At 40.9% G+C, this 21,730-nt stretch overlaps 1 protein-coding gene across 5 annotated transcripts in view; it reads left to right on the top strand.

The window, feature by feature from the left end:
• Nucleotides 1-21,730, top strand: part of DENND1A (DENN domain containing 1A) — a 381,020-nt gene that overhangs the window by 340,941 nt on the left and 18,349 nt on the right. For 4 of the 5 annotated variants that reach the window (XM_073313958.1, XM_073313955.1, XM_073313954.1 and 1 more), the window contains one exon: nucleotides 11,810-11,898. In XM_073313958.1, the coding sequence (XP_073170059.1) occupies nucleotides 11,810-11,898 (89 nt within the window). Of the gene's footprint in view, nucleotides 1-6,762; nucleotides 6,823-11,809; nucleotides 11,899-21,730 lie in introns of all 5 variants that reach the window. The other variant, XM_073313959.1, reaches the window with a different exon arrangement.

Raw genomic sequence — 21,730 nt, 5'->3', positions numbered from 1 at the left:
AATATCCTAATTTAGACTTTTCCCTTCAGAGAAAAGGCTCTACAGTACATGCATTCAAGAACATGCTACAGCTCACGAAAGCTTATGCTCAAATAAATTGGTTAGTCTCTAAGGTGCCACAAGTCCTCCTTTTCTTTTTGCGAATACAGACTAACACAGCTGCTACTCTGAAACATGCCTAGTACGGTAATTTAGCTGCTTTTAGTAATGCAGCCATGCGCTGTGTTGTACCCATTCATCCATGCAGCACAGGTAATTAAGTTGATATTCCAACACCAGTTCCCCTGCTGACCTTTTAGAAACAATGTGTTTTGCTGCATCAATAAATTAACTTCAATCAGATGCTATTCTAGTAAATATGATCTTCATATACTATGAATATACTTACTTATCCCATCCTGGTGACAGATATTAACATCAACATTAAAAATGAGGCTCTGGCAAAGGGCAAATAACTGTTATCTTCTGGTAGACCTGTATGTCAATTACTTTCTGTTGCCCTTACCCTGTTCTTTTTGTGTTGTGCTTTACAATGTTGATTTAGCCATAGTAGTTACTTGTCAGTGTGAGTTTCTCGGAAGCCATGCTGCCATAGATATGTGGTCTTGCTTTTTCATCTCAACAATGACCAGAGGAAAGGTTCAGAGATTAAAAGCCTTCTTACACAAAGCTTATTTGAGCTCAGATATTTGTGTGTGTGTGTGTGTGTGTGAGAGAGTGAGAGAGAGAGAGAGAGACCTAGCATTCCACAATGATCTGGTTTTTCAGCAGCACTTAAATGAAGGAGATGAATTCCGGATCAGGCTGTTGGGGCCAGGCTTTGAATTGCCATTGCTTGGGTTACAGTTCTGTAAGTTATGACATATTTGTTATAAACTGATTCCTCCTGAGGAACCTCAAGGAAACCAAAATCTTCTAAAGCTGAAGTGACATTTTCTTAAAGTGGCTTAACTTTTTAATTTTAAGAACTATTAGGTGTGTAGAATAGGCTGCCATGGGAAGTGATGAAAGCCACTAGAGCCATTTTAAACTTGACTGGATAAATCACTAGAAGTAGTATTCTAAGGAGCAGTTCTGCACTTGCAAAAGTATGGACTGTTGATGATCTAATGGGCCTGTCTGTCTCTAATAATTATATGTACAAAGAAGTAAGCTTCATCAGTAAGCTCTGGAAAAGCACTCCTCATAAGAGCTGAATGGTTCTGATTGTAAGCCTATATTTAAAATGAAACTTCATAAATAAGACCTGTTTAGAAAACAAATAGGCACTTTCCAACGTGGGGCTTTGAGTGGAACAATCATTCGTTGGTGGATCAAAAGTAAATGGTGCCTGAATTCAATCCAATCAAGGCACCCCCTTCTCCTACAAAAGTGCTCACAGAACTCCCAGCTCTCTGCTATCACCTCTACCCCAGTTCTTGTGGTACGCTCTACCACTGCTTGTGGATGTCTTTACCACCCTGCCCCTCAATCAAGACTTTAGAGTTCAGAGACCCCCTTTCCAGCCCAAGGTATGGATTCACATATCCTGTCTTAATCCATTCTTGCAGGTATTGTGCGAACTTTGTTACTACCTACACTGCAGTGGGTGCTGGCCTCTTTTGTGGCTGCATTATTCCTGGAATAACTGCCCCTGGAAATAGAACTTCCACATCTGTGTTGTTTTGCCTGTTCAGGAAACTCTGTGTTTTGGGGTATGCATTGGTATATCCTAAGGGGTATTTGTGTCCCACCTTCTTTAGAAGGATACTTTACTGTTCTGTGTTCCCTTCCTCCCCCCTCCCATCCCCCAAATTTGTTCCAGCATAACATGTACTTTATATACTGACTTGCATATAAACGGGCCTCTAATTTCAGTGAGAAGTCAGTGCCCCATGTATAAGCCAAATGTGAGCTTTCAGAGTTTGCGTCTTAAATGTCATGCATGCTTGTGAAGCTACTTTTCTCATTTGGTGTAGACTTGGTGTTTTGTTCTTTCCCTTCCCCTGCCACACCTCTCTTCCTCCCCCTGTGGCCTTTGAATTTCAGCCTGAATCTCTTGGCTTATACAGCAATATATATGGTAATTTTCATGTTCACTTGCATGGATTTTGTGCTTATCTCATGGATCAAAAATGATACTTGCACACAATGTGCATTGGCTTGTCTCAAATCAAGCCTTGTTCTAGCCTTAGGCAATTTGGAGCATTCTAATGGAATGCTTTCTGTAGTCTAGGGAAAGAACAAAGCTTCCTCCCCTCCCCCAAGGCCCTGCATCACAGCACCCATCCTTGACCAAAGAGTAGCTGGTTGAGATTTTCTCTGGAGTCCATCTGTGCTGCTCATAGAAACATAAGAATTATCATACTGCATCAGACCAGGGTCCATCTCAGCCAGTATCCTGCCATCAATACAGGCTAGTACCTGCTGATTCAGACAAAGTGCAAGAAAGCTTGCAGTAGGCAGAGGGGAATAACCTGTCCCCAGGTTAAGTTTCCTCTTAAGCCCCAGTAGTTAGAGGTTGGCTCATCTGCAAGCAACTGTACGTATAGCCAGGCCAGACACCCCATGTCCTGTTAGTACCACTAAGTGCTATGCTGTCTGTAGTCCAGCTTCACTCTACCTGCCAATGAGCCCCAACCCTGATTGGAGCTACCAACTCCAGAGGTGGGAGGGACAGAAAAATCCCTGTAACCTGTTCAGGGTTTCCTTTCATTGCTGAAACTAGTAACAGTGGTGTCACCTGGAATGAGGATGATATGTGTCCACTGGGGAGCTGGGCTGTGGCCACCAAATGCAAATGAACAGCCATCTAATGGCAACACAGTGATGAATCCATCCTGGGTTGGCTTCCAGCAGTGACTTAAGGTCCTGATCTAGCAAAACATTTGCACATGTGCATAACATTAATAGGAAAAGGGAAAGGGAGCTAAAGAATGTAATGAGTGAAACAAAAAGATGCAGAAAAGCATCAGGGTGAATGAATGCTGGTGTTGAGGGGAAAGTACATTAAAGGACGAAAGAAATGCTGGAAAGAGAATGCAGACGATAGTGGACATAACGTTAGATTTGAGCTTTCAGCATAATATGGTGTTAAAAAAGCCAATGTAAATTGCCCAGACAGAGAGCAAGGGCGAGAAAGAGGCAGACTGTGGGGAACCTCTGTATGTAAGTGTTGCAGCTCTTGTGATTTTATCATGAATCTTGCAATATTTGTGTTTTTCTTAAAACCCCAGCTCCTGTAGTCAAATTATTTAGGTCAGAATCTCATTTTTGTTTTTTAAAAAGTAAGATTCTACCCCTCAGAGACTCTGAGAAGAGCTTGAAAACATTACCCAAGTTCACCCTAGTGACTCAGGCCAGATGACAAATAAAGAACCCCCAACATTTACTTTTTTTTTAATCTCATAATTTGTAAGCTATTTGCATGATTTTTTGAGATCTAACTAGTGACTGTTGAACAGGCTTGGCAATGCTGAAATAATACTAAGTGATGTATGACAGACAGAAGAATTAAATTATTTTTGCAAATAGGCAAGAAGAAAAAAATGAAATCATTTACTATCCACCAACTTCTCCAGTTCCTGCTGAAAGGGAATATCCCTGATGCTGTCATTCCTCTGTGTACTTCCTTTCAGAGCCTTCTCTGGGCTTCTCTGATTTGTATGTGGAGATTATACAGTGTGCGTTAATAACTCCATGAAGGAAAAAAGGCATGCAAGTAATGGTGCATCCTCCAGCGCGATTGGAGGGATAGCCTTTATAAAAGGAATTAAACCTGCTTTATTGCTATTGCCTTTCTCTGTTAGCAAGTGACGGGTATATATATACGGGTAATATAATGAATCCTGTCCCCTTCTCTCCGACAAAATCACCAAGTGAGTAATAAAGGTGGGCAAGTAATGTTCAGTTGTATGTGCCTTTGCAATGGCTGTGATCAGTGTATTGATCATCTCGGTAGGAGGTAATCCTGAGATGCTGTGTGGTCGGTCCCTCTCGGAAGGGGTTGCCTGTTTTCAGAAGATTTAACAATATAACTGTTGGTTCTGGCTCCTCAGCTGATGCTATTGATGCCATAGTCTTGCCGTGTTTTCTCCAAAACTTGCCTGGATTTTGCTGTTGCAAGGCCATTCAGATCCTAAACCAAAGACAGTTTCCACAATAGACTATAGTAAAGAAAAGCGGCTGGTGAAATGAACTAATTCTGAAGAAGTGGTAGCATCAACTTCTATTGAAAATGTTGCCTAATATCATTTTACTGACTGACTTTTTCTTTCGTTAGATAAGAAATATTAAGCCATTTTTTTTTAATTAAAACCGCCCTGGTAAATAGAATTACTGACCTTCCTAACACCCTTCAGTCTGTGGCATCAGGAAAACACTAAGATTTCCTAAATCACTATTCCATCGTGCCAGTTCTGTCAGGTACTATTATTTAAGTTTTCTACACAAATAAAAAACAAAACATATATGCAGGAGGCAAACAGAAATGTAAGCATAGAAGACAATGCAAGTAATATAAAAAGAATACTGTAGCGATCATATAGGGCTGCTCCTCTTCGGTGAGCCAGAGGTTCACTAACTAAGGTAATAAATGCTGTGCATACGAATAGGAAAATAAATTGCGGAAGGTATGAGACTGCTACAACCTAATAAAAAATAAATATCCCAAGCTCTGTGAAGGAAGTTAAATATATTAAAGGCAGAAATTCCAAGCCAGAGCAGATGGGGAGGGAAGATGGACTGGAGCCCAGGCTAGTCCCAGGGAGGAGTGGAGTAGAAGAGAGGAATGATAAATTTTGGTTAGGGAAAGAAAGCTACATGAACCTGGAGCCATCACCTCACTGTGAGAATCCCTTTGTTCCTATGATGACTTTTATTGGAAGCATTTGCATGGATGGACTCTGACATCAACTCCCCTGCCCAGACTTCTCTCTTATCATTGTAGGGAATTGACCCATGACAGTGCATGCTGCCTGGCACCCCAGAACCACTAACAGAGCCCGAGCCCGTGGCTTCTGTTGATTGGGAAGGGGTGGGGCAGCAAACAATGAAGTAAAAATCAGCAAATGGAAAATGTGTTTTTTAAATACATTGGATAGGAGCAAGAGAACAGAAGAGTGTGAATGACAGAAAAGGGCTGGATTGCAGAGCTGTGTCAGAGCAGTGTGTGTGGGTGGGAGTATGGGGGGAGGAGATGTCCATCTGCAGTCCAGAGCAAAGGGCACTCCAGCAGAAAGTTGAGAACTGCTGCTGAGATAGAGTGATGGAAACTTCATCTTCATTGAAATATACTAACCTGGCTGAGTAGACTGTATTTTTGAATCTGACTCCCCCTGCCTGTATGTATCCTTTCTCCATACAGTTGACAGAAGTCTTGTCTGCAGAATGTGTGGTACTTTTCAGGTAGTGATACAATTGTTGCTATTCTCCCCAGCAGACATGTATAGAAATTCTTGTATTCACTTCATTGCAGGCTTCTGTTCATTTCTCTCCAAGCACATATGCATTTAAGCAATCACTAGAAGGACATTCCACTCTAGTTTTTATCAAGTCCTCAGCACTAAAATGCACTTGGAATTTTTGGGGTCTTTTAATTCAGTTTCAACTTACCTGGTTCACTTGAGTCTTAGTTCTGCAGAACAGTAGGGTGCATACAAAATCTTGCTTGTATGAAGGTGGTTATTATGCTGTGTAATCAGAAGCAACGGAATAGGAGTATTTCCAGCAGAGTTACAGCAGCAAGGACTTGGCCAACACAAAATTTAAAATTATGGGGACCAAAATAGGCACCTTTAATTAATACATTGACCTTTCACTTCTGGAGACGTATGTCTTCATTCAAAAGTGCTGATGACTCTGGACGGATTCCATCCTAGTCCTTATTTGTCCACCTCACACAGGCTTGCCCTTCAGTAGTTTTTGCTCCAAGTTAGGCCCAGGACCTGGTGCAGTAGGTTGGGGTTGCAGGTGCAATGACCGAAGTAAATATAGAACGCTTGCACAGCTCCTGTCCACTCTATTCCTGGCTTTAGGTATTGCACCTAGCCCCCGATCATGTCTTCAATTTCAGGCACATGAAGAGTCCAGTTGATTTGAACAGGTGGTCTACTGAGCCTAAGTGCATTACTGGTTCGGGGCCTCAGTCGCATTGGGTACATCTACACAGCAATTCAACACCCCCAGCTGGCCTGGGTCAACTGACTCAGGCTCATGGGATTTGGGTTGCGGGGCTATATAGGCACTTGGGCTGGAGCCTGAACTCTGGGACCCTGTGAAGGCCTGGGCCCGCTATGGCTATGCCACCAGTCTCTTATTCTAGGGACATACCCTGAATCACGTGAGCGCTAAAATCACTCGTGGAATCTTAGGGAAGAAAAGCTAATTATAGTATCATTCTCCAACTTTCTATCCTGAAACGTCATCTAGAGCGCTTGAAATGATGAGTTATTGTGCACCTTGGTTATCCTCAAGTCATAATACATTTTGGACAGTCTAATCTAGAGAGCTTTGTGTGCTGAGCTTCATCTGGTATAATTTACACCTCGGAGGCAGACATGCACCCTAACAATACAGAGCTCTTCTACTATTTCTTTCTGCGTACTGGTCAGGACAGTATTCCTGTGTTTGAAAGGTATTTGCACCAGTTGGGGTTAGTATGGAGTGGGGTTAAAGCACATGCTGTTGTCCATTTGGACTGCTATTGATACAAAATCAAAGGTATTTTCATGTGCGGTGATTATATTTTAATGTACTGATTACTAAGTTTCCACTTTGATACAGCAGCAAAGAGTACGTCCACCTCGGCCGCCTCCTCCAAAGATACAGCGTTCATCTAGGCCCGTGAGTAGCTGGTAGTTTTGCCTCACTGCTGCAGCTTAACACTGCCTGAATCGCGCTCTCAGTAGCATTGCTAAATCTTGGTAGTTTGGACTGTTGAATCGTGCAAAAAGCAACATTGGAATTATGCTCCTAAACTGCCTCCTTCTTTGCTGTGGCACAACCTTGGGACCTGCATTTTATTCTGCTTTTCTTCGGCAAGTTCTGCAGCTGTAGGTCAATTCAGCAGGTAGCTGATGCTGCCCTTGTGTGACATTTGTTTTTACTCTTGTAGTGATTATTTAAACCAAAAATCCTTCTAGGCTGACATACGTTTTTAGCCAGTGAGCTTTTGAAGACTTGCACTAAACTCATAAATATGAAAGGAAGCAAAAATCTGACACTAAGTTATTTATTTTCCCCAGGTCTTGCTGTAAATGCATTGGGATTGATTGTTAAATTTTTCCTCCCAGAGTCGTTGAGTTGGATAGGTCTAAAGAATAGGAAATCTGTTTCTGGGCAGTACCACATTGTGCCCTGTACAGAAATGTGCATAATGCTCATTTAAAATGCTAGCTGGAGATCCATTTGATTGTATATAGTATAAAAAATTTCAGGCACCAACATCTTGGTAAGACCAAATGCCTCTTTTACAGAAAAGCTACACAGAAATCAGTGCAGCACCTGTGTTAGGCAAGGAAATGTTGTCTAAGCAGTTTTCTATTTTAAACACTGATTTGTAGCCATACTGTTGCATATTAACTATTCCAGATGCCTTTAAAAATGGAGACTGTGCTAGATCTGAGGCAGTAACTGTTATTTACCAAAGGAAATAAGTTGGTGTCAGTTCAAACTGACAGTTGTTTTTGCAACAAACTCAGAGGGTATTTAATTCTATTTAAGATTTCTGCCCAGTGAGCATAATTTCATCAGAAGGCAAATGCTTTCTCTACTTGCTTCCATATATATATATATATATATATATATATATATATATAAAACAACTCAGCAAGTTTTCAAATCTAGTCTTGCTAAAACTTGCTAAAGATGTTTAGTCACTGTGATGTGCAGGCAAGCAGGTTAACCAGTGCACTTGGGTGTGGGTTCACTTTTAACCTTCAGTGCATGTTCCTAAGTTTATATTTAGATGGCATGGTTTTTTCCTTTGTAACTGTGGGTGTGGTGCTTAAGAGTCATTGTTATGGATTTCTGCATTGTACACGTCCCTTCTACATGTATAAAAGGCAGTGCTAACTATGCTTATGCATCTGCTTGAATGTAATTGATATTGGAGACCCTCCAGGATATGGTACACAGAGAAAAAATTTTCCCCTTATTCTTTCTAAAACCAGAGGCTCCGTGTAGCACTTCACATTCCTCTTGTTCTGCTCTAGGCTGGTGGTGTGCCATCAGGCCACGCAGGGACTTCTGTGGACAAAATGTTTCTGAACAGTATTGCTTCAGTTTGAATAGTGTATTGCATCAAAGCAGATCTTGCCAAGTCTGTTTAATCTCTCAGATGTAGTACATTAGTAGTCTTCAGTATGATGTGTTTGTGTCAACTGTCTTTGCTCCCAAAGTGATTAATAAAAGGTTAGAAAGTAGTAATAAAAGCTCCTGTTGCATTCAGCAGCCTGTGCTAACAAATGCAACTGGAATGCTGCCTTCATCAGAAGGAAAATCAAGACAAATGTGTATGATTAAAATAGTTCTTAAAGTATACATTTCTAGACCTTTTGTTCCAGTAACTATGCATAGCTACAGCAAGTATGACTTATACATTGTATTTGCATGTACTCAGAAGAATACAGAGCTTCCATAATGTGGCTTTAAGTGATAAGTGCCTGGGGGGGAATATCATAATTGATATCTTTATCTTTAAAGTTTACTAAATCCATAGATTATGTGTTTATAAATACTGTTGTTTTGTTTTTAATAGATAAAACACACGTTTTTAGCGTAAAGAATAACATTTTGCACAGAGTGCTTTTCCCTCTCTGTATCTTAGAGCATGCTGCAAAGGTGGGTATCAGGAAGTGACTTGTCCAAGGTGGGGACTCCAGATACCCTGACTTCTGTGCCCAGGCCCAACCACCACACAACACTGCCTCCCCTTGCTTGCTGCCAGGAAATACTGAATGCTTTATCCCAATGGTTTTATTCCAACTTGTGGTCCGCAGACCCCTGGGAGTCTACAGACTTATGTCTAAGGGGTCCACAAAAGGTGGTTGTTACCATAGAACAGTTGGTTTCAACCTGTGGTTCAAGGACCCATGGGGGTTCACAGACTAACTAAGATTTCCAAAGGGATCTGCACCTCTATTCTAAATTTTTTTAGGGGTCTGAAAATGAAAAAAGGTTGAAAACCACTGCTTTATATGTAGATGCTAGTTGATGGCATTTTCAGGGTAAGAATGTTTGTAGCATGCATCACTGATGCAGTTTGAAATAAAAACACAGTAAGGAAACAAAAAGAAATAAGCTTTTTATATTTCACTTTTGGGAAATGAATGTGACACCCTTACAAAGGAACCATTGTTTATAGTGAGCAGGACCTGTGGGCTGGAATGAAACTTCTTTCAATTAAAGAAAAGCACTTAAAGTGTTGAGTAATAATGTGTAAGGTGAAGTAGGGACTATTATATGCAAGTTTAACTCTTCTACATTAGGTATTTACCCTTTCTTTCTCATATACACCCTCATACCATCAGATTTTCTAGGTTTTTGTGCATTCAGTACACATTTAACCCAGCCTGCTTGGATATATACGGCTTCAAATCCAGCAAGGAATTGGCTTGTTTCCTGACTTTCCCCTGCAGTCCCCCTAGAACAGTGCTCTAAATCCTTCTTAGCATTTTTCCCCAGATGCTGCTGGGCTGGTAACACTAGAGGAGCCATCCAAAGTTGTCCCCCCCACCCCCCCTTGAGTACCACCCAAAAGGTGAAAGTGTTCACAGCACAATGACAAGCCAGCTTTATGCATCATCTTCCAGCTCAGGCTTAATTAAACAGCTTTCTTTCTTCCTTTCTCTCGTTCCCTCTCTCTTTCTCTCTCCCTGTATCCCTCTTGCTTGCCTCTCTCTCTCTGTTTTATCATCCCTAATGAAGCAGTCTTCTCCATCGATCCTGCTGATTGCCAGCCCATTCTTTTTGTTTGTTGGCACTGAGCCATTCAGCTGCACTCTGACAGCTCAGCTTGTCTAATTAGCTCTGTTGTTCTTTTCTCCATGTTTCACCACCTTGCAAGTTCAGTGGAAGTTGCCACAAACTTAATCCTTCCATTCCTGCCATAAATTCACATTCTTAAGTTGTCTTTATTGTAGAAAGGAACAGTCTTGTGTGAGGACTGATCTTCAAGACCTTAACATCTGACCTTCCTATAAGCCCTTCCTCCACCCGGCATGAATAGCGGCAATCCGTCTCTGAACTTCTCCATGATTTCTGCTGCATGCTATTTCCTTTGAAACAAAAATTGAAAAGATAATAATTCTGCTATTATCTTATGCATGCTCATGTGTGGCAAACCCAACACACAGGATTCAGTGCTTTTTCCTGGTGTGGAAATTAAAACTTTATGTTCCTATAACCATACTAAGGGTGGGGGTAAGGGGGAGGAGAGACCATCATCTCTCACTGCAAACAAATTAATCCGTCATCCAAAGAGCATTTAGGTTGTAGACCTTTAATAGCCTTCTATATACTGCAGCTATTAAGAAAACGCAAATTTAGGGATGGCAGAAGTTTAGTTGTGTTCCTTACTTTATTTGGGGGCTTTGGAGATTCTTGCTGAAAATGATGTTAGGTTAAGTCAACAACTTAGAGGTTTGTTATGAAAACAATTCTTACATATGAAAAACTCCCATTGGAGAAGGTGTCTATACCATGTGGCCCTGACCCTGCAAACACTTATGTGTGCACTTAGCTTTACACATGCAAGTAGTCACATTGACTTCAATAATACTGCTTATGCGAGAAAAATTAGGCGTGTGTGTAAATGTTTGCATGATCGGGGCCTGTGTTTGTTCCATTCCCTAATCTGAAGCTTGTGTATTTCCTGTTCTGTGTGGGCAAAAAAAGCAATGTTTCTCAGCATCAGAAGATGATGAAGTGGTAACTTCAGATAAGACTAATAGAAACTGTATATCAAATATGTCATCTAACTGCAGAAAAACTTTAGATGTTATTGAAGGGCTACTGAATAAAATTCACATGTAACTCTTCAGTGTTCATGGAAACACACCTAATAATACGTTCTATTAAACTGATGAAAGGGACCAAACTCTTTATGGCATCATGGAAATTGGTAATGCTTTTCATGCTTTCACTTTTATTTTCACTTCTTCATTTCTTCAGTGCTATCTTCCCTACACAGAAGCGATTACTATAGAAAGTCAATCAGTTTATTACAAACAGGCAAAGAAACCGAGTGTGGTTTTGGAGTTGAACTCTGGTCTCTAGTACAATGTGCAACAAAATACAAGGCTTTCCCATTTTCATTTTAGCAATTAAGTCTTTACATGGAGCACACAATCTGGGGGCTCAGTCAGAAGATCTAGTATTTGTTCATCTACTGCGTGCAGAAGTGAAATAAACTTTTAGTACATGACTAATACACTTCAGTCAGTGTATTGACCTGACTCTTCCAATTACTCATATCTTCAATATGATTCCAAACTGACAAAAGCATTAACATGACATTGCTGCTTTAAAAAAGTAAAATAAGTTGAACCATTTTAACCTTTAGCCCAGATGTCTAAACTTAGATATAAATTCGCACATTACTTTAGAGTCCTTTAATGATATGGGTCACTATAGTTCAGTTTAATACAGATTTAGTTATAATTTTAGTGTGGCACAGAAATATATAAATTTGCAAGAGGGATTCTGAATGGAAGCAATGTCTAAGCTGACAATGGATCAATTTTTGCAGATTTTATGTGGATTGTGTCTTTTGTTTTGATGCTTGTTAGAGTATTTGATTAAATGTCTCCATTGTATGTATATATAATAGGTTCGTCCTCCAAGACCTCATGTTGTTAAGAGACCCAAGAGCAACATTGCCGTGGAAGGGCGAAGGACTTCAGTTGCTAGTCCAGAACAGTAAGTATTTTGTTGCTGCATTTCTCGACATCTGCCTGAGCATGTAAAGGGCCTGGGGTTTGTTTATAATTAACACTGGTCAAAGAAAGGAAACATAGTTTCACAAAAAAATTTATTTCAAGGTAATTTTAAATATGAAACAGAACAGTTTTTCATTGTTTAAAAATTTTGGGCAAAATTTTAGATGAGAGAAAGGAGTTTAAAAAAAACAATTTTTTGACATTTCCACGTGTTTTTAAAACCAGAATTTTTAAAAAAATCTTTTTATGATCATTTTTAGTTTGGAAAAAGACATTTTTTCATTTAAAAAATTTTTCAGTGGAAAATTTTGACCAGCTCTATCTATAACCCACCATCATCGACTAGCTTTGCCTAGGAACCAGGGAATGTTTTATGATCACACATTTAATGGTGGTTCTATGTGATTGTTGAAGTCCTTCTGCCAGTTGAAGCTCGACAGAGAGCCTTATATAGTGAAGGCTTTATAATGCACAATGTCTCTTGTTTAGTAGGTAAAATTTCATAGTCTCTATAAAGTTGATTGAAAATTTCTCTAAATCACTTTTTAAAATAAGTTTCATTCCTGTGACTGAAGAATATCACATATAAACAACACACAGGCATTGCTTTCCAGCATCTTTTGTTGTTCAAAACAATAATGCATCATCTGTTATCCTGAACAGAGAAGGTTTTGCAGATTCCTCAATGAAAGCTACCAAACAAAAGGACTTCATAGAAGACAGGGATTTGTTGAGTCGTTGATTCACTCTGAATACAATCTTTCCAACCTGTAGCTAAACAATAGGCCACCAAGTATAAACCTAAAGAGAGAATGGATATCCCTCCTTTCTAATGCAGCCTAAAGAACACTTTCAGTACCTGACAGATATATTTCATTAGCATACATATCCAACTTTATTTATTTATTATTCAGCAAATTATTAAGAATTTAACTGTTTACATCATCTACAATTACAAAAGAAGTGATTATATGGCACCTCTGTTTGCTTACCAAAATCTACTAATAGTTTGCTGCACTTCTGAGTGTCTGAATAAGCAGGTTGCCTTATTTCAGCTCAGAATTTGGGAAGCCAAGGACTGGGCATAATGCCAGGGGCCACTGATCTTAGACAGAAAAGGACGTCTTGGAAAATATTGCTAGTGTCATGACAGAGTATATGGCACTCACCTGGGGAACACTCAGGCAGCAAGATAAGAACAGTAGGCACTAGACTGAGAATGTAAATTGTCTGAACCAAACTTACAAAAACAATGAATTTATATTTTTTGCCCTTAGAACGATTTTAATTGTGCTCTTGAAAAGTGGACTTACTTTCAGTTTCTAAAATATCTTCTATCTTAGCATTCCTCTCCGATCATAGTATTAATAATCACTTATGTCATATCCAGTCTATATTATTTGTTTGTTCTCTAATCTGAGGTAATTGGGTATCCTGGCAGTGAAATACCTTCAGTATTTCAGGTTGAGGATAACTATTAAATCTGAAACTATTCAAAAACTTGGAACAAGAAAACACTTAGCTTCTGTAAACGTATTTATTTTCAATTCTGAAGAGAGAGTGAGTGTCATCTCAAATTAGATATTTGTTTCACTTTTCCCAAACACAGCAGAATGGGGAGGTATTTAGCAGTTTGCGTTCAGATGGAAATAACTGGTCACTTCTAAACTGAGCCATATTCATCCTATACATTTTATAGTGGAATATGATTGCCCTCTTGTGGAATAGATTGCAAGCCAGTCCTGCACAAGGGTTTGAATGGTATATGGTGCTTCATGGGAAGGCTCTCCTTGCAAAAAGTTTATAGTGTTCATTTTTATTTAAGGAAATATATTTTGTGAATCATTTCATTAACATGCTGATCCTTGAATTGTTGTATGACTAACAGACTACAGGGATAGGATAAAGGAATTAGTGTAACCACCATGCATATTTTGTAGGAAGGATTACACATTTTTGGATTAAGCTGCCTGACATCATTCAGTGTGACTTGCTTCTAAACTTTATTTACATTTCATGTTGCAAAAGAATCAAAACAATATGAAATCAAGAAATTTAGTTGAAAAAGCTCACCAGTATTTTACACTTATACACAGCAATTAAATACATATTACCATTTTTATTCTAAATTTTAATTTTTTGCAGTTAGTTTGCTAGAGATTCCTAAAAATTCAACCACTGAAACTGAACAAATCACTAAATTGCTGTATTGTGGAAATGGCTGTGAATGCAAACAATATTGATGACTCTTTGCAGCCTTAAACTGACCTGTTCTTTAGGCATGTGGACTAACAAAGAATTACATTTTGGCATTTCACTGTAAGAGGGTTTTTTTTACATTTTAAATGACCAGCAGGAGCTTAGGGCTGGGAAGGGAGTAGCTTCTAGTGCCAGTGACATTTGATGTGTGGTGCCAGTATTTTTCTGAATCTCTTTCTGATCTGTCCCATCTTCAGTGTTTCTCCGAATCCAAATGTCATGTCACAATAGCAGTTAGATGTATTTTCATTCTCTCCTGTCATCAACTTTAGCTGGCAGGACAAACTTCTGCAAACATAGGGAGCCTCTGGCCAGCCAGTTAATACTACAATATTATAATAGACCAGACACCTTGTAAACGTTATTCTAACAAAAAAATGTTGGCATTGGAGAGATGAATGGGAAAAGAAAGAGGAGGCAGATGCAGCTCTCAAGGTGCTATGACAGAAGATGGAAATCTTCACTGGAGAACATGGTATGTGCGGCTCCTGAGTATCACCCCGGGCAAGATAACAAATCAGTGAGGATTAGCTGCGTGGTGGTGTCAGAAATATAGAGTATCTTTTGTTTAATAAGAAAGCTAATGTAAATGGCTTGAGACTTTGAAGTGTGGTTGGGCAGGTGCCTTTGAACAGGAGGAGACTCGTTAATCCTGACCTCCCTCCTCACTATTTACCCCAGAACAGCATTTTAAATAATTGAAAAACATTTAAAAGAATAGCTGACCCTAATTAAAGAGAGGACCTTAAGACCGTTTTCTACAAGCCATTATCTTTTGTATTTCCTAGGAGGGGAGAGTGCTCCTGTCTCTCTCTTAAAGGAAACCACAAAGATAGGATTTGTTTTTAAAAGCTACACTGATTTTCTCTCTTGTTTTTGGCCCATTTCTCTGTATTGTATTCTGCTATATCATTCTAATACACAAAGAAGAGTTCCTTGCTGGGCAGATTTCTCTTGAGGCCAGATGTAGGCAGAGTTGAATAGAATACTCTTTTACTCTTCACCTGTAATTTACCTCTGCCTTTCCAACTGATACAGATTTGACTTCTGTTTATCTCTTCAATGACCAGTCAGCTTATCCCTCTTTTGTAAGGGTGAACTCTTGTTTTACCTGGTGGTGAAACCTAAAAGTTTGCAAACACCAACAGGAAATTATTTCCCCGCCTCTACAGAGGCAGATTCCATTTGGTGCTCTGGTCAGTGCCTCCATCAGCTTCATGAATGGGCTGAGGAGGAAATGAATAGCCTGTTAATGAAACTTACAGATGATACCAAATTGGCAGAAGTTGCAAACACCATTCAGGTCAGAGGAACAAAAACAGTGGGACCCAGACAGGTTAGAAATGTGAATGGAATGTAAGAAAATGAGATTCAGCTTTAAAACATGTGAGGCTTTTGTCCAGATATCATGAAAAACGCAGAGTCAGTGGGTGTGAGTAACCTGTAAGGCAATAATGCCAACGGAGACTCAGAGGACAGCTAATTAGATGTGAGTTTGCATAGCAATATGGCAGCAAAACAAGGCCAGTTCAGCTTTGAACTGTATGTGCAATAGCATCATACACTGGGGCAGCGGGCAGGAGCTCAGTGTGTGATGGTGATGTAGCAGCAGCATGCCTGAGTTGGAACTGGGCCCTTTCTCTTACTGTACAAATACCAATTGCCACCTTGCTTGTGGAAGTGCCTGTACAGCTCGTGGGGCCACTTGTGTTCCACCTGTAAGCACCAGGGATGGTTTATCTTTACTGCTGCCTGAGGACAGGAGAGTGAAGAACCCTCTTCCAGGAGAACAAATGAATAGTCCTATTTTGTCAGACAGTTGCTCCTTAAGCAGTGATTGTTGAGTTTCAGCAAGAGAAGCCCCACCCTCACTCTCCCCAGAGTTGAGACACTGGGGACAAGTCGTCCCAGCAGCATCAGGGGCAGCACGTTGACAGCCTCTGGAACCCTGAGGAAGCCGTTAGTTCCAGATTCCGTGAGCTGTTTTGTGTGATCAGGAGACTGGCTGTTAGGTGGAGGAGGCAGGAGAGAGGGGTCAAAGAGCAGAGGGCTAAGCAATGGGAAAGGCCCAACTGCCCCATTATAGCTCAGGAACGTCACATGTGCTGTGTAATTGGATAGGCCTTCTCCCGCCAGGACTCGCTCCTGTCCTTAGCAGGAAGGACAGAAGAAACCCTGGGGTCCTAATACCCTTGCAGCTTGATGTCTGCCAGGCATCCAGGGGGAGGGGCTTACGTAGGGGAACAGCCTGTCATCGGAGGGCCTTGTAGGGATAAGTCAGGTGTGTTTCTAAAAGAACGAGGAATGCTAAGTCAGAGGGATGACTGAGAGTCGGTGGGTGGGTGGGAGCAGGCAAATAAATACGTTGCTATCTGAAAACAATAGAAAGTGGACGCGTTCTCCCAGGGGGAGAAATATCGTGGGAGGCCAGGCGCTGGAGTTTGTTATGGGCGATGGGGAACTTTTTTTTAAAATAATGGTTGGAGAAAAATCTTTAAATGTTTCAGCCAGAGCTATCACAGTGTAACGCTGTGAAACCACCTGGTGCTGTTCCCCATCCCCTGCCACCCTGTTCTTTGCTACACTCACTTGTTGTGTTTCATCTTTAAATGAAGGTCTCAGCTTTTCAGGTGGGATCATGCAGTCCGGTAGGTGCACAGAGAGCTTCACACAGTGGGGTCCTAGCCCAGATGGGGATCTTTAGGTGCTACAGTGTCACCAACAATAACTAAGAATCATTCCAAGCCTCCTCAGAGTGAAAGTGTTTCTAAAATTTAAAATAACTTCTTTCTTAATGCCGAGCAATAAGCCATTCACGATAGCAAAGTGACCCTTCCACAGCAGCATCTTCCACACAGGGTGCTGCATGCATCCCCCCCTCGGTCTATAGTCTGCATCATGCTGCAACCTATAAAGTGAGAGTAGGAAGGTGTGAGAGACACATGAGGAGCAACACAGATAGAAAGAGAGAATATCTTGGTTTATGGGAAGAAGGATATTTGTGCAAAAGGATTTACATTTCCTCCTGATCACACTCATAGCAGTTGAATGTTGCCACTCCTTTTGCCAGGAGCACAATGCAGCCAGCGATCACATGTGCTCTTGGCCCAGCTTGTGGTGAGAGTGTTTCTGATTTTATGTTTTCCCTCCTTCTGTTTCATAGCCTTTCACCAGTTCTGCTTCCTGGAGAGCTTCCCCATCTGACGAACCCTTCCTCCCTCCCTGGCAGGCCTGCTGCATGTAATGCTGACTTTGCATGCAAGCAGAATTGTGATCAGCAGGTTTCTAACATGTGTGGAAATGGAGATTTTGCAGTAGGACCTGCAGTAATAATACTCTGTGTTTCCATGGGGCTTTTCCGTGGGAAGGGCAGAGTGTGTTTTGGACATAATAATGAAACAAAACAAACCTGAATCAGAAAAACCCACACTTTCAAAGCCCCCGATGTGTGTGTTTCCTTTCCCACCCCCATGATGTGTGCTCATAATTCCTATTGGCATTATTGGGAGTGACGTGGGTCTCTGACAAATAGACCCATTTTCTTCGTTTCACAATGTAATGCACATAGTACACTTCAAAACCCTCCCTTTCTCTAATGCAGACCTGATCCTGAAAGCCATGGGTCCCTTGCCTGGGGAAGCTCTGGGGGATCAGGTATTTGGTCCATTTGCTTCCTTCCTGCAGGGCAGAGCCTGGTTTATTCTGTTTCTCATCTGTTTGGGTACATGCATTGTACTGAACAATCTCATCAGACTGACACTAAAACAAGCATCCTCCAAACATGCCCAGAGATCTGTACACATACAGCTGCTGTTAACATGGTTGGTTTGTTAACAGCCAGAAATCCTGTAACACTTACATCGGGATATAAAACTCCCCCTAAAGAGTGACTCTTATCAATCAATCAATCTGCCTGGCCATTTATTTGACCTAATTCTAGTCCCTTGTTCACTGGAAAATGTACACAAGTGGGAATGGAAATCTTTCTCCCCGTAACTCCCTAAGCACCAGTAGCCTTCTCTGATGAACTAGAACAGAGCTACACTTCTCAACCTGTGCCTGCCTCTCATCCCACTTTCTCCATATATGAAATGCAGCTATACAGCGCTAGTTACATTTCTCTTACTCTATTGGGGGAGCGATACCACTTTGCCAAGGGACCTGCAGTCAGGATTAGGAAATGGACCAGGAGACCAGCTGGCTTCCTGCATTTTTTTTCTTCTACCAATTAAAATTTTATTGTAATTGTTTTACTTTTGTAATGGCTGCCAATGCCACTTGGCAGCGGATATATTTCTATCACTACCCACGGGGGAAAGTTGGTACTGTGCATTCCCTTCTGCATTGCTACTAAAAAGAAAGAAAAAGGAAAGCCCAAATCAGCATAAGAATAAATGTCTGTATAAAAGTGGGATGGCACACCTGCTGCGCGCTGCATCCCGGAAGCAGCACAACAAACCTGCAGAATCAAACACACCCACCCACTGCGAAATACACACACAGAATGATGGCCTAGAGCTGCTGCTAATTGTAGATCAAAACAGATTTCTGTGAAACCTAGTCCATATGGTTGTGGTTTTTTTCCTTAAACAGGACTTGACCAGAATAGCATTGAATTGCACTAGTGCTACGGCGAATGGTTTACTGAACAGTGAATCTCCTCAGATGCTCATATGTGGAAGGTCTTTCTAAGGAGGAGCTTGCGCTCAGTGGGAGGTTTTGTACGTTCAGCACCACTAGCCTAGTGGTTCTGAATTACTCCCATTGGGCTAAGGGGCATTTTCCAACATCTCTAAAATACCAGTCCAGTCCATGGGTCTTGCATCCTCCTCCTAGCTGGAGGAGACCAAAAAACACAAAAATGTGGCCTCAGCTCTGATAAAGGAGTATAGCAAATATGAATCTCACTCGGCACGATCTCCTCTGAAGTCGTAGCACGGCATCCAGTCTCTGAAAAGTCGGTTGCCACCCAGGCACCCTTTTCCAGCCATTACATTATCAAGGCCACGTATTTAACATGGAGACATGTACTACCGCTAGTGATGTGTGTTTGCGCTTTGCCTGCAAGAGCAAAGCTTGTTATTTCCCTAGGGCATGTTTTTGTTTTCCAGCGGATCATTAGCTAAAATAAAAAGCATTGAAGGGTTCTAACTGGAAGGTAGTGGTGGCTCCTCCCAAAGGCTCTTGGGTTGTTTCCAACATGGCAGGCCATTGTTATCCCACATATATTATTATTAGAGTTTGTGGGGAAATTATTTTTTCACCCATGAAAAAGTTAGTGAAAATGATTTTTTTTCAATAAATTGATTTTTTTATTGAGATTTTCCAGATTTTTATTAAAAATCCCCAAACTGAAAAATTTCTGGTTTTCAGCCACTGAAAACCTAAAGCTTTTTTATTTTCAACAAAAAATTCTCCAAAATTTTCATCAAAAAAGAATCTTTGGACAGAAACGATCTTTTTTTTCTTTGAAAAAAAATCTGGTTAGTTCAAAAAGCCAATTATCAAAAATTGTGTTGATGGTAAATATTTAACCAGCTGTTATGGACTCTTTAGCACTGTCATGCTTGACTTGGTGGTAATCCAAAAGGAAAGCTCTGTCGCTGGAATAAAAAGCAGAAGCTGGCCCATCTGAGTTTCCCTTGACCCCAGTAAAGAAACATAAAACACTTGATCCTTATACAGCATTTTTCATCTTCAGAGTGCTTTGCAAACATTCCTCACAATCCCCCACCAGATAGGAGCAGTGCAGTACAAGTAGGGAGATTCATGCAGAGAGGTTGCTGAGCTAATTTTCAGAAGGGCTGAGCACCTCGAACTTGCACTGATTGCTCAGCGCTCGGACAATGAGGCCATAAGTGACTTGTCCAAGGGCTATGCAGTGAATCAGCAGGGAGGCAGAGCCAGGATCAGATACTACTAGCTCATGGTATACAAGAACCCAGGAAGTTTTGGGTTACCATCCTGTGCGGAGACAAGTAATCCATGATGCACTCTAAATGCTAACCTAGATTTTCATAGAAATAATTGAGGGATGCAGCTGTTAAAATTCATGTTTGTTTTAAAACCTGATTCTATCCTGGTTATCTCTATCTCTGACCCTACAGCATGGAGAACTGATGCTAATAGTTATGGCTTTGTATAGGCCATTTTTATTGTGTGTTAGACCTGTTTTGCATCCAACTAACCTACCCAGATTGCCTGTTAAGCACACAATGGGCTTCCAGGGAGAGCTCTAGGTTCTGGTTTCTTCATGTTAAATATTGACTAGCTGGATTCCAGGGCACTCAGAGTGGGTAGAAATTAAAATGGAAAAGCAGAGGGTTAAGCTCACAATTAACAGCAAGTCGAAAGGCTCTTGAGCAGACTAAACCAACATCACCGCACCAGCAGCCATTCATTATGACTTTCCAGAAATTATGCAGTACTCACTATAGATACTCTAATGACTTTCCCATGTACGGTATGAATGAAAATTGGCTGCTGTGTGATAGTGGGCTCATTACATTGAAATTAGCTTGAAATTAGCAGGATGGCTCAGCTAAATGGAGGTAGCTTATCAAGCACATTTCACTTGCTGTGGCCAGCTTCTTAGAGCCTCTGCCACCTAAAAATTACTGTGTACGGTACAGAGGTATCGCACAGCATCATTGTAAGCAAGAACATCTATTGGGGAGGTTGTTAAGCCAGCCTGTTTCCTAACTGAGCAAATGCAGCTGGCTCAAAAATGAATAAATAAAATCACTGCAGAATATTGCAGAAAGATCTGCTACATATTGTCCTCTTGATCTTCATGGGGAAAGGCTGTCATGGAGGAAGCTAGACACAAAGAAGGTGATGCCTTGAAAACCGAAGCCAATCATGGGACTAAGCAAATCAGGAGCAAGGGTGACTGGAGCACAGTCATCCTTTTGCATGACTTGCTATAGTTGTTAGGGTTTTAGATTTGGGGGATGTGTGTTCCCTGTCTGTACTGATGCAGAGACTCGCTTTTGTGGAGATGGTGCCGTTCTGCCAAGGTTAATCATGGGTTAACTATGCTGTCATTATGCCAGGTCATTCTAATGCTGCCCTTAATGCTAGTGTGCTTGAGAAATACTTTCAAATGTTCCGTCAAGCGTGCTGTCTAAGGAAAAACCATTCCTGACTCTTACGTGACACATTGTAACATTCGTTGCTCCCCTGTAGCACAGATGTTTATAAGTAGGAAAAGGAGTGCAGGACAAAGCTGTTTGCTTCACACAAGTGAGTATTGATTCATCAATGAAACTGTGTGAATTCTAGGTTGGTTGCCCAACACGATGAATCTGCAAAGGTATTTGAAAAAAAGTGGGAAGGAGCTCATGATCAAAAGAGCAAGGTTTTTTGTTTTTTTTTGGTTTGGTTGGTTTTTTTAAAGCAAATTGGAGGAAGAGAAAATGGCACATTGAGCCCTGATGCACATTTAGACTAAGATTTCCAAAGACACCTGAGAGATTTTTTTCAGAGGAACAGCCGTGTTAGTCTGTATTCGCAAAAAGAAAAGGAGGACTTGTGGCACCTTAGAGACTAAC

Source organism: Lepidochelys kempii, chromosome 16, assembly GCF_965140265.1.
Source record: "Lepidochelys kempii isolate rLepKem1 chromosome 16, rLepKem1.hap2, whole genome shotgun sequence".
Lineage (NCBI taxonomy): Eukaryota > Metazoa > Chordata > Testudines > Cheloniidae > Lepidochelys > Lepidochelys kempii.
The sequence above is the reverse complement of the archived record's forward strand: the minus strand, read 5'-3'. Positions and strand labels throughout refer to the sequence as shown.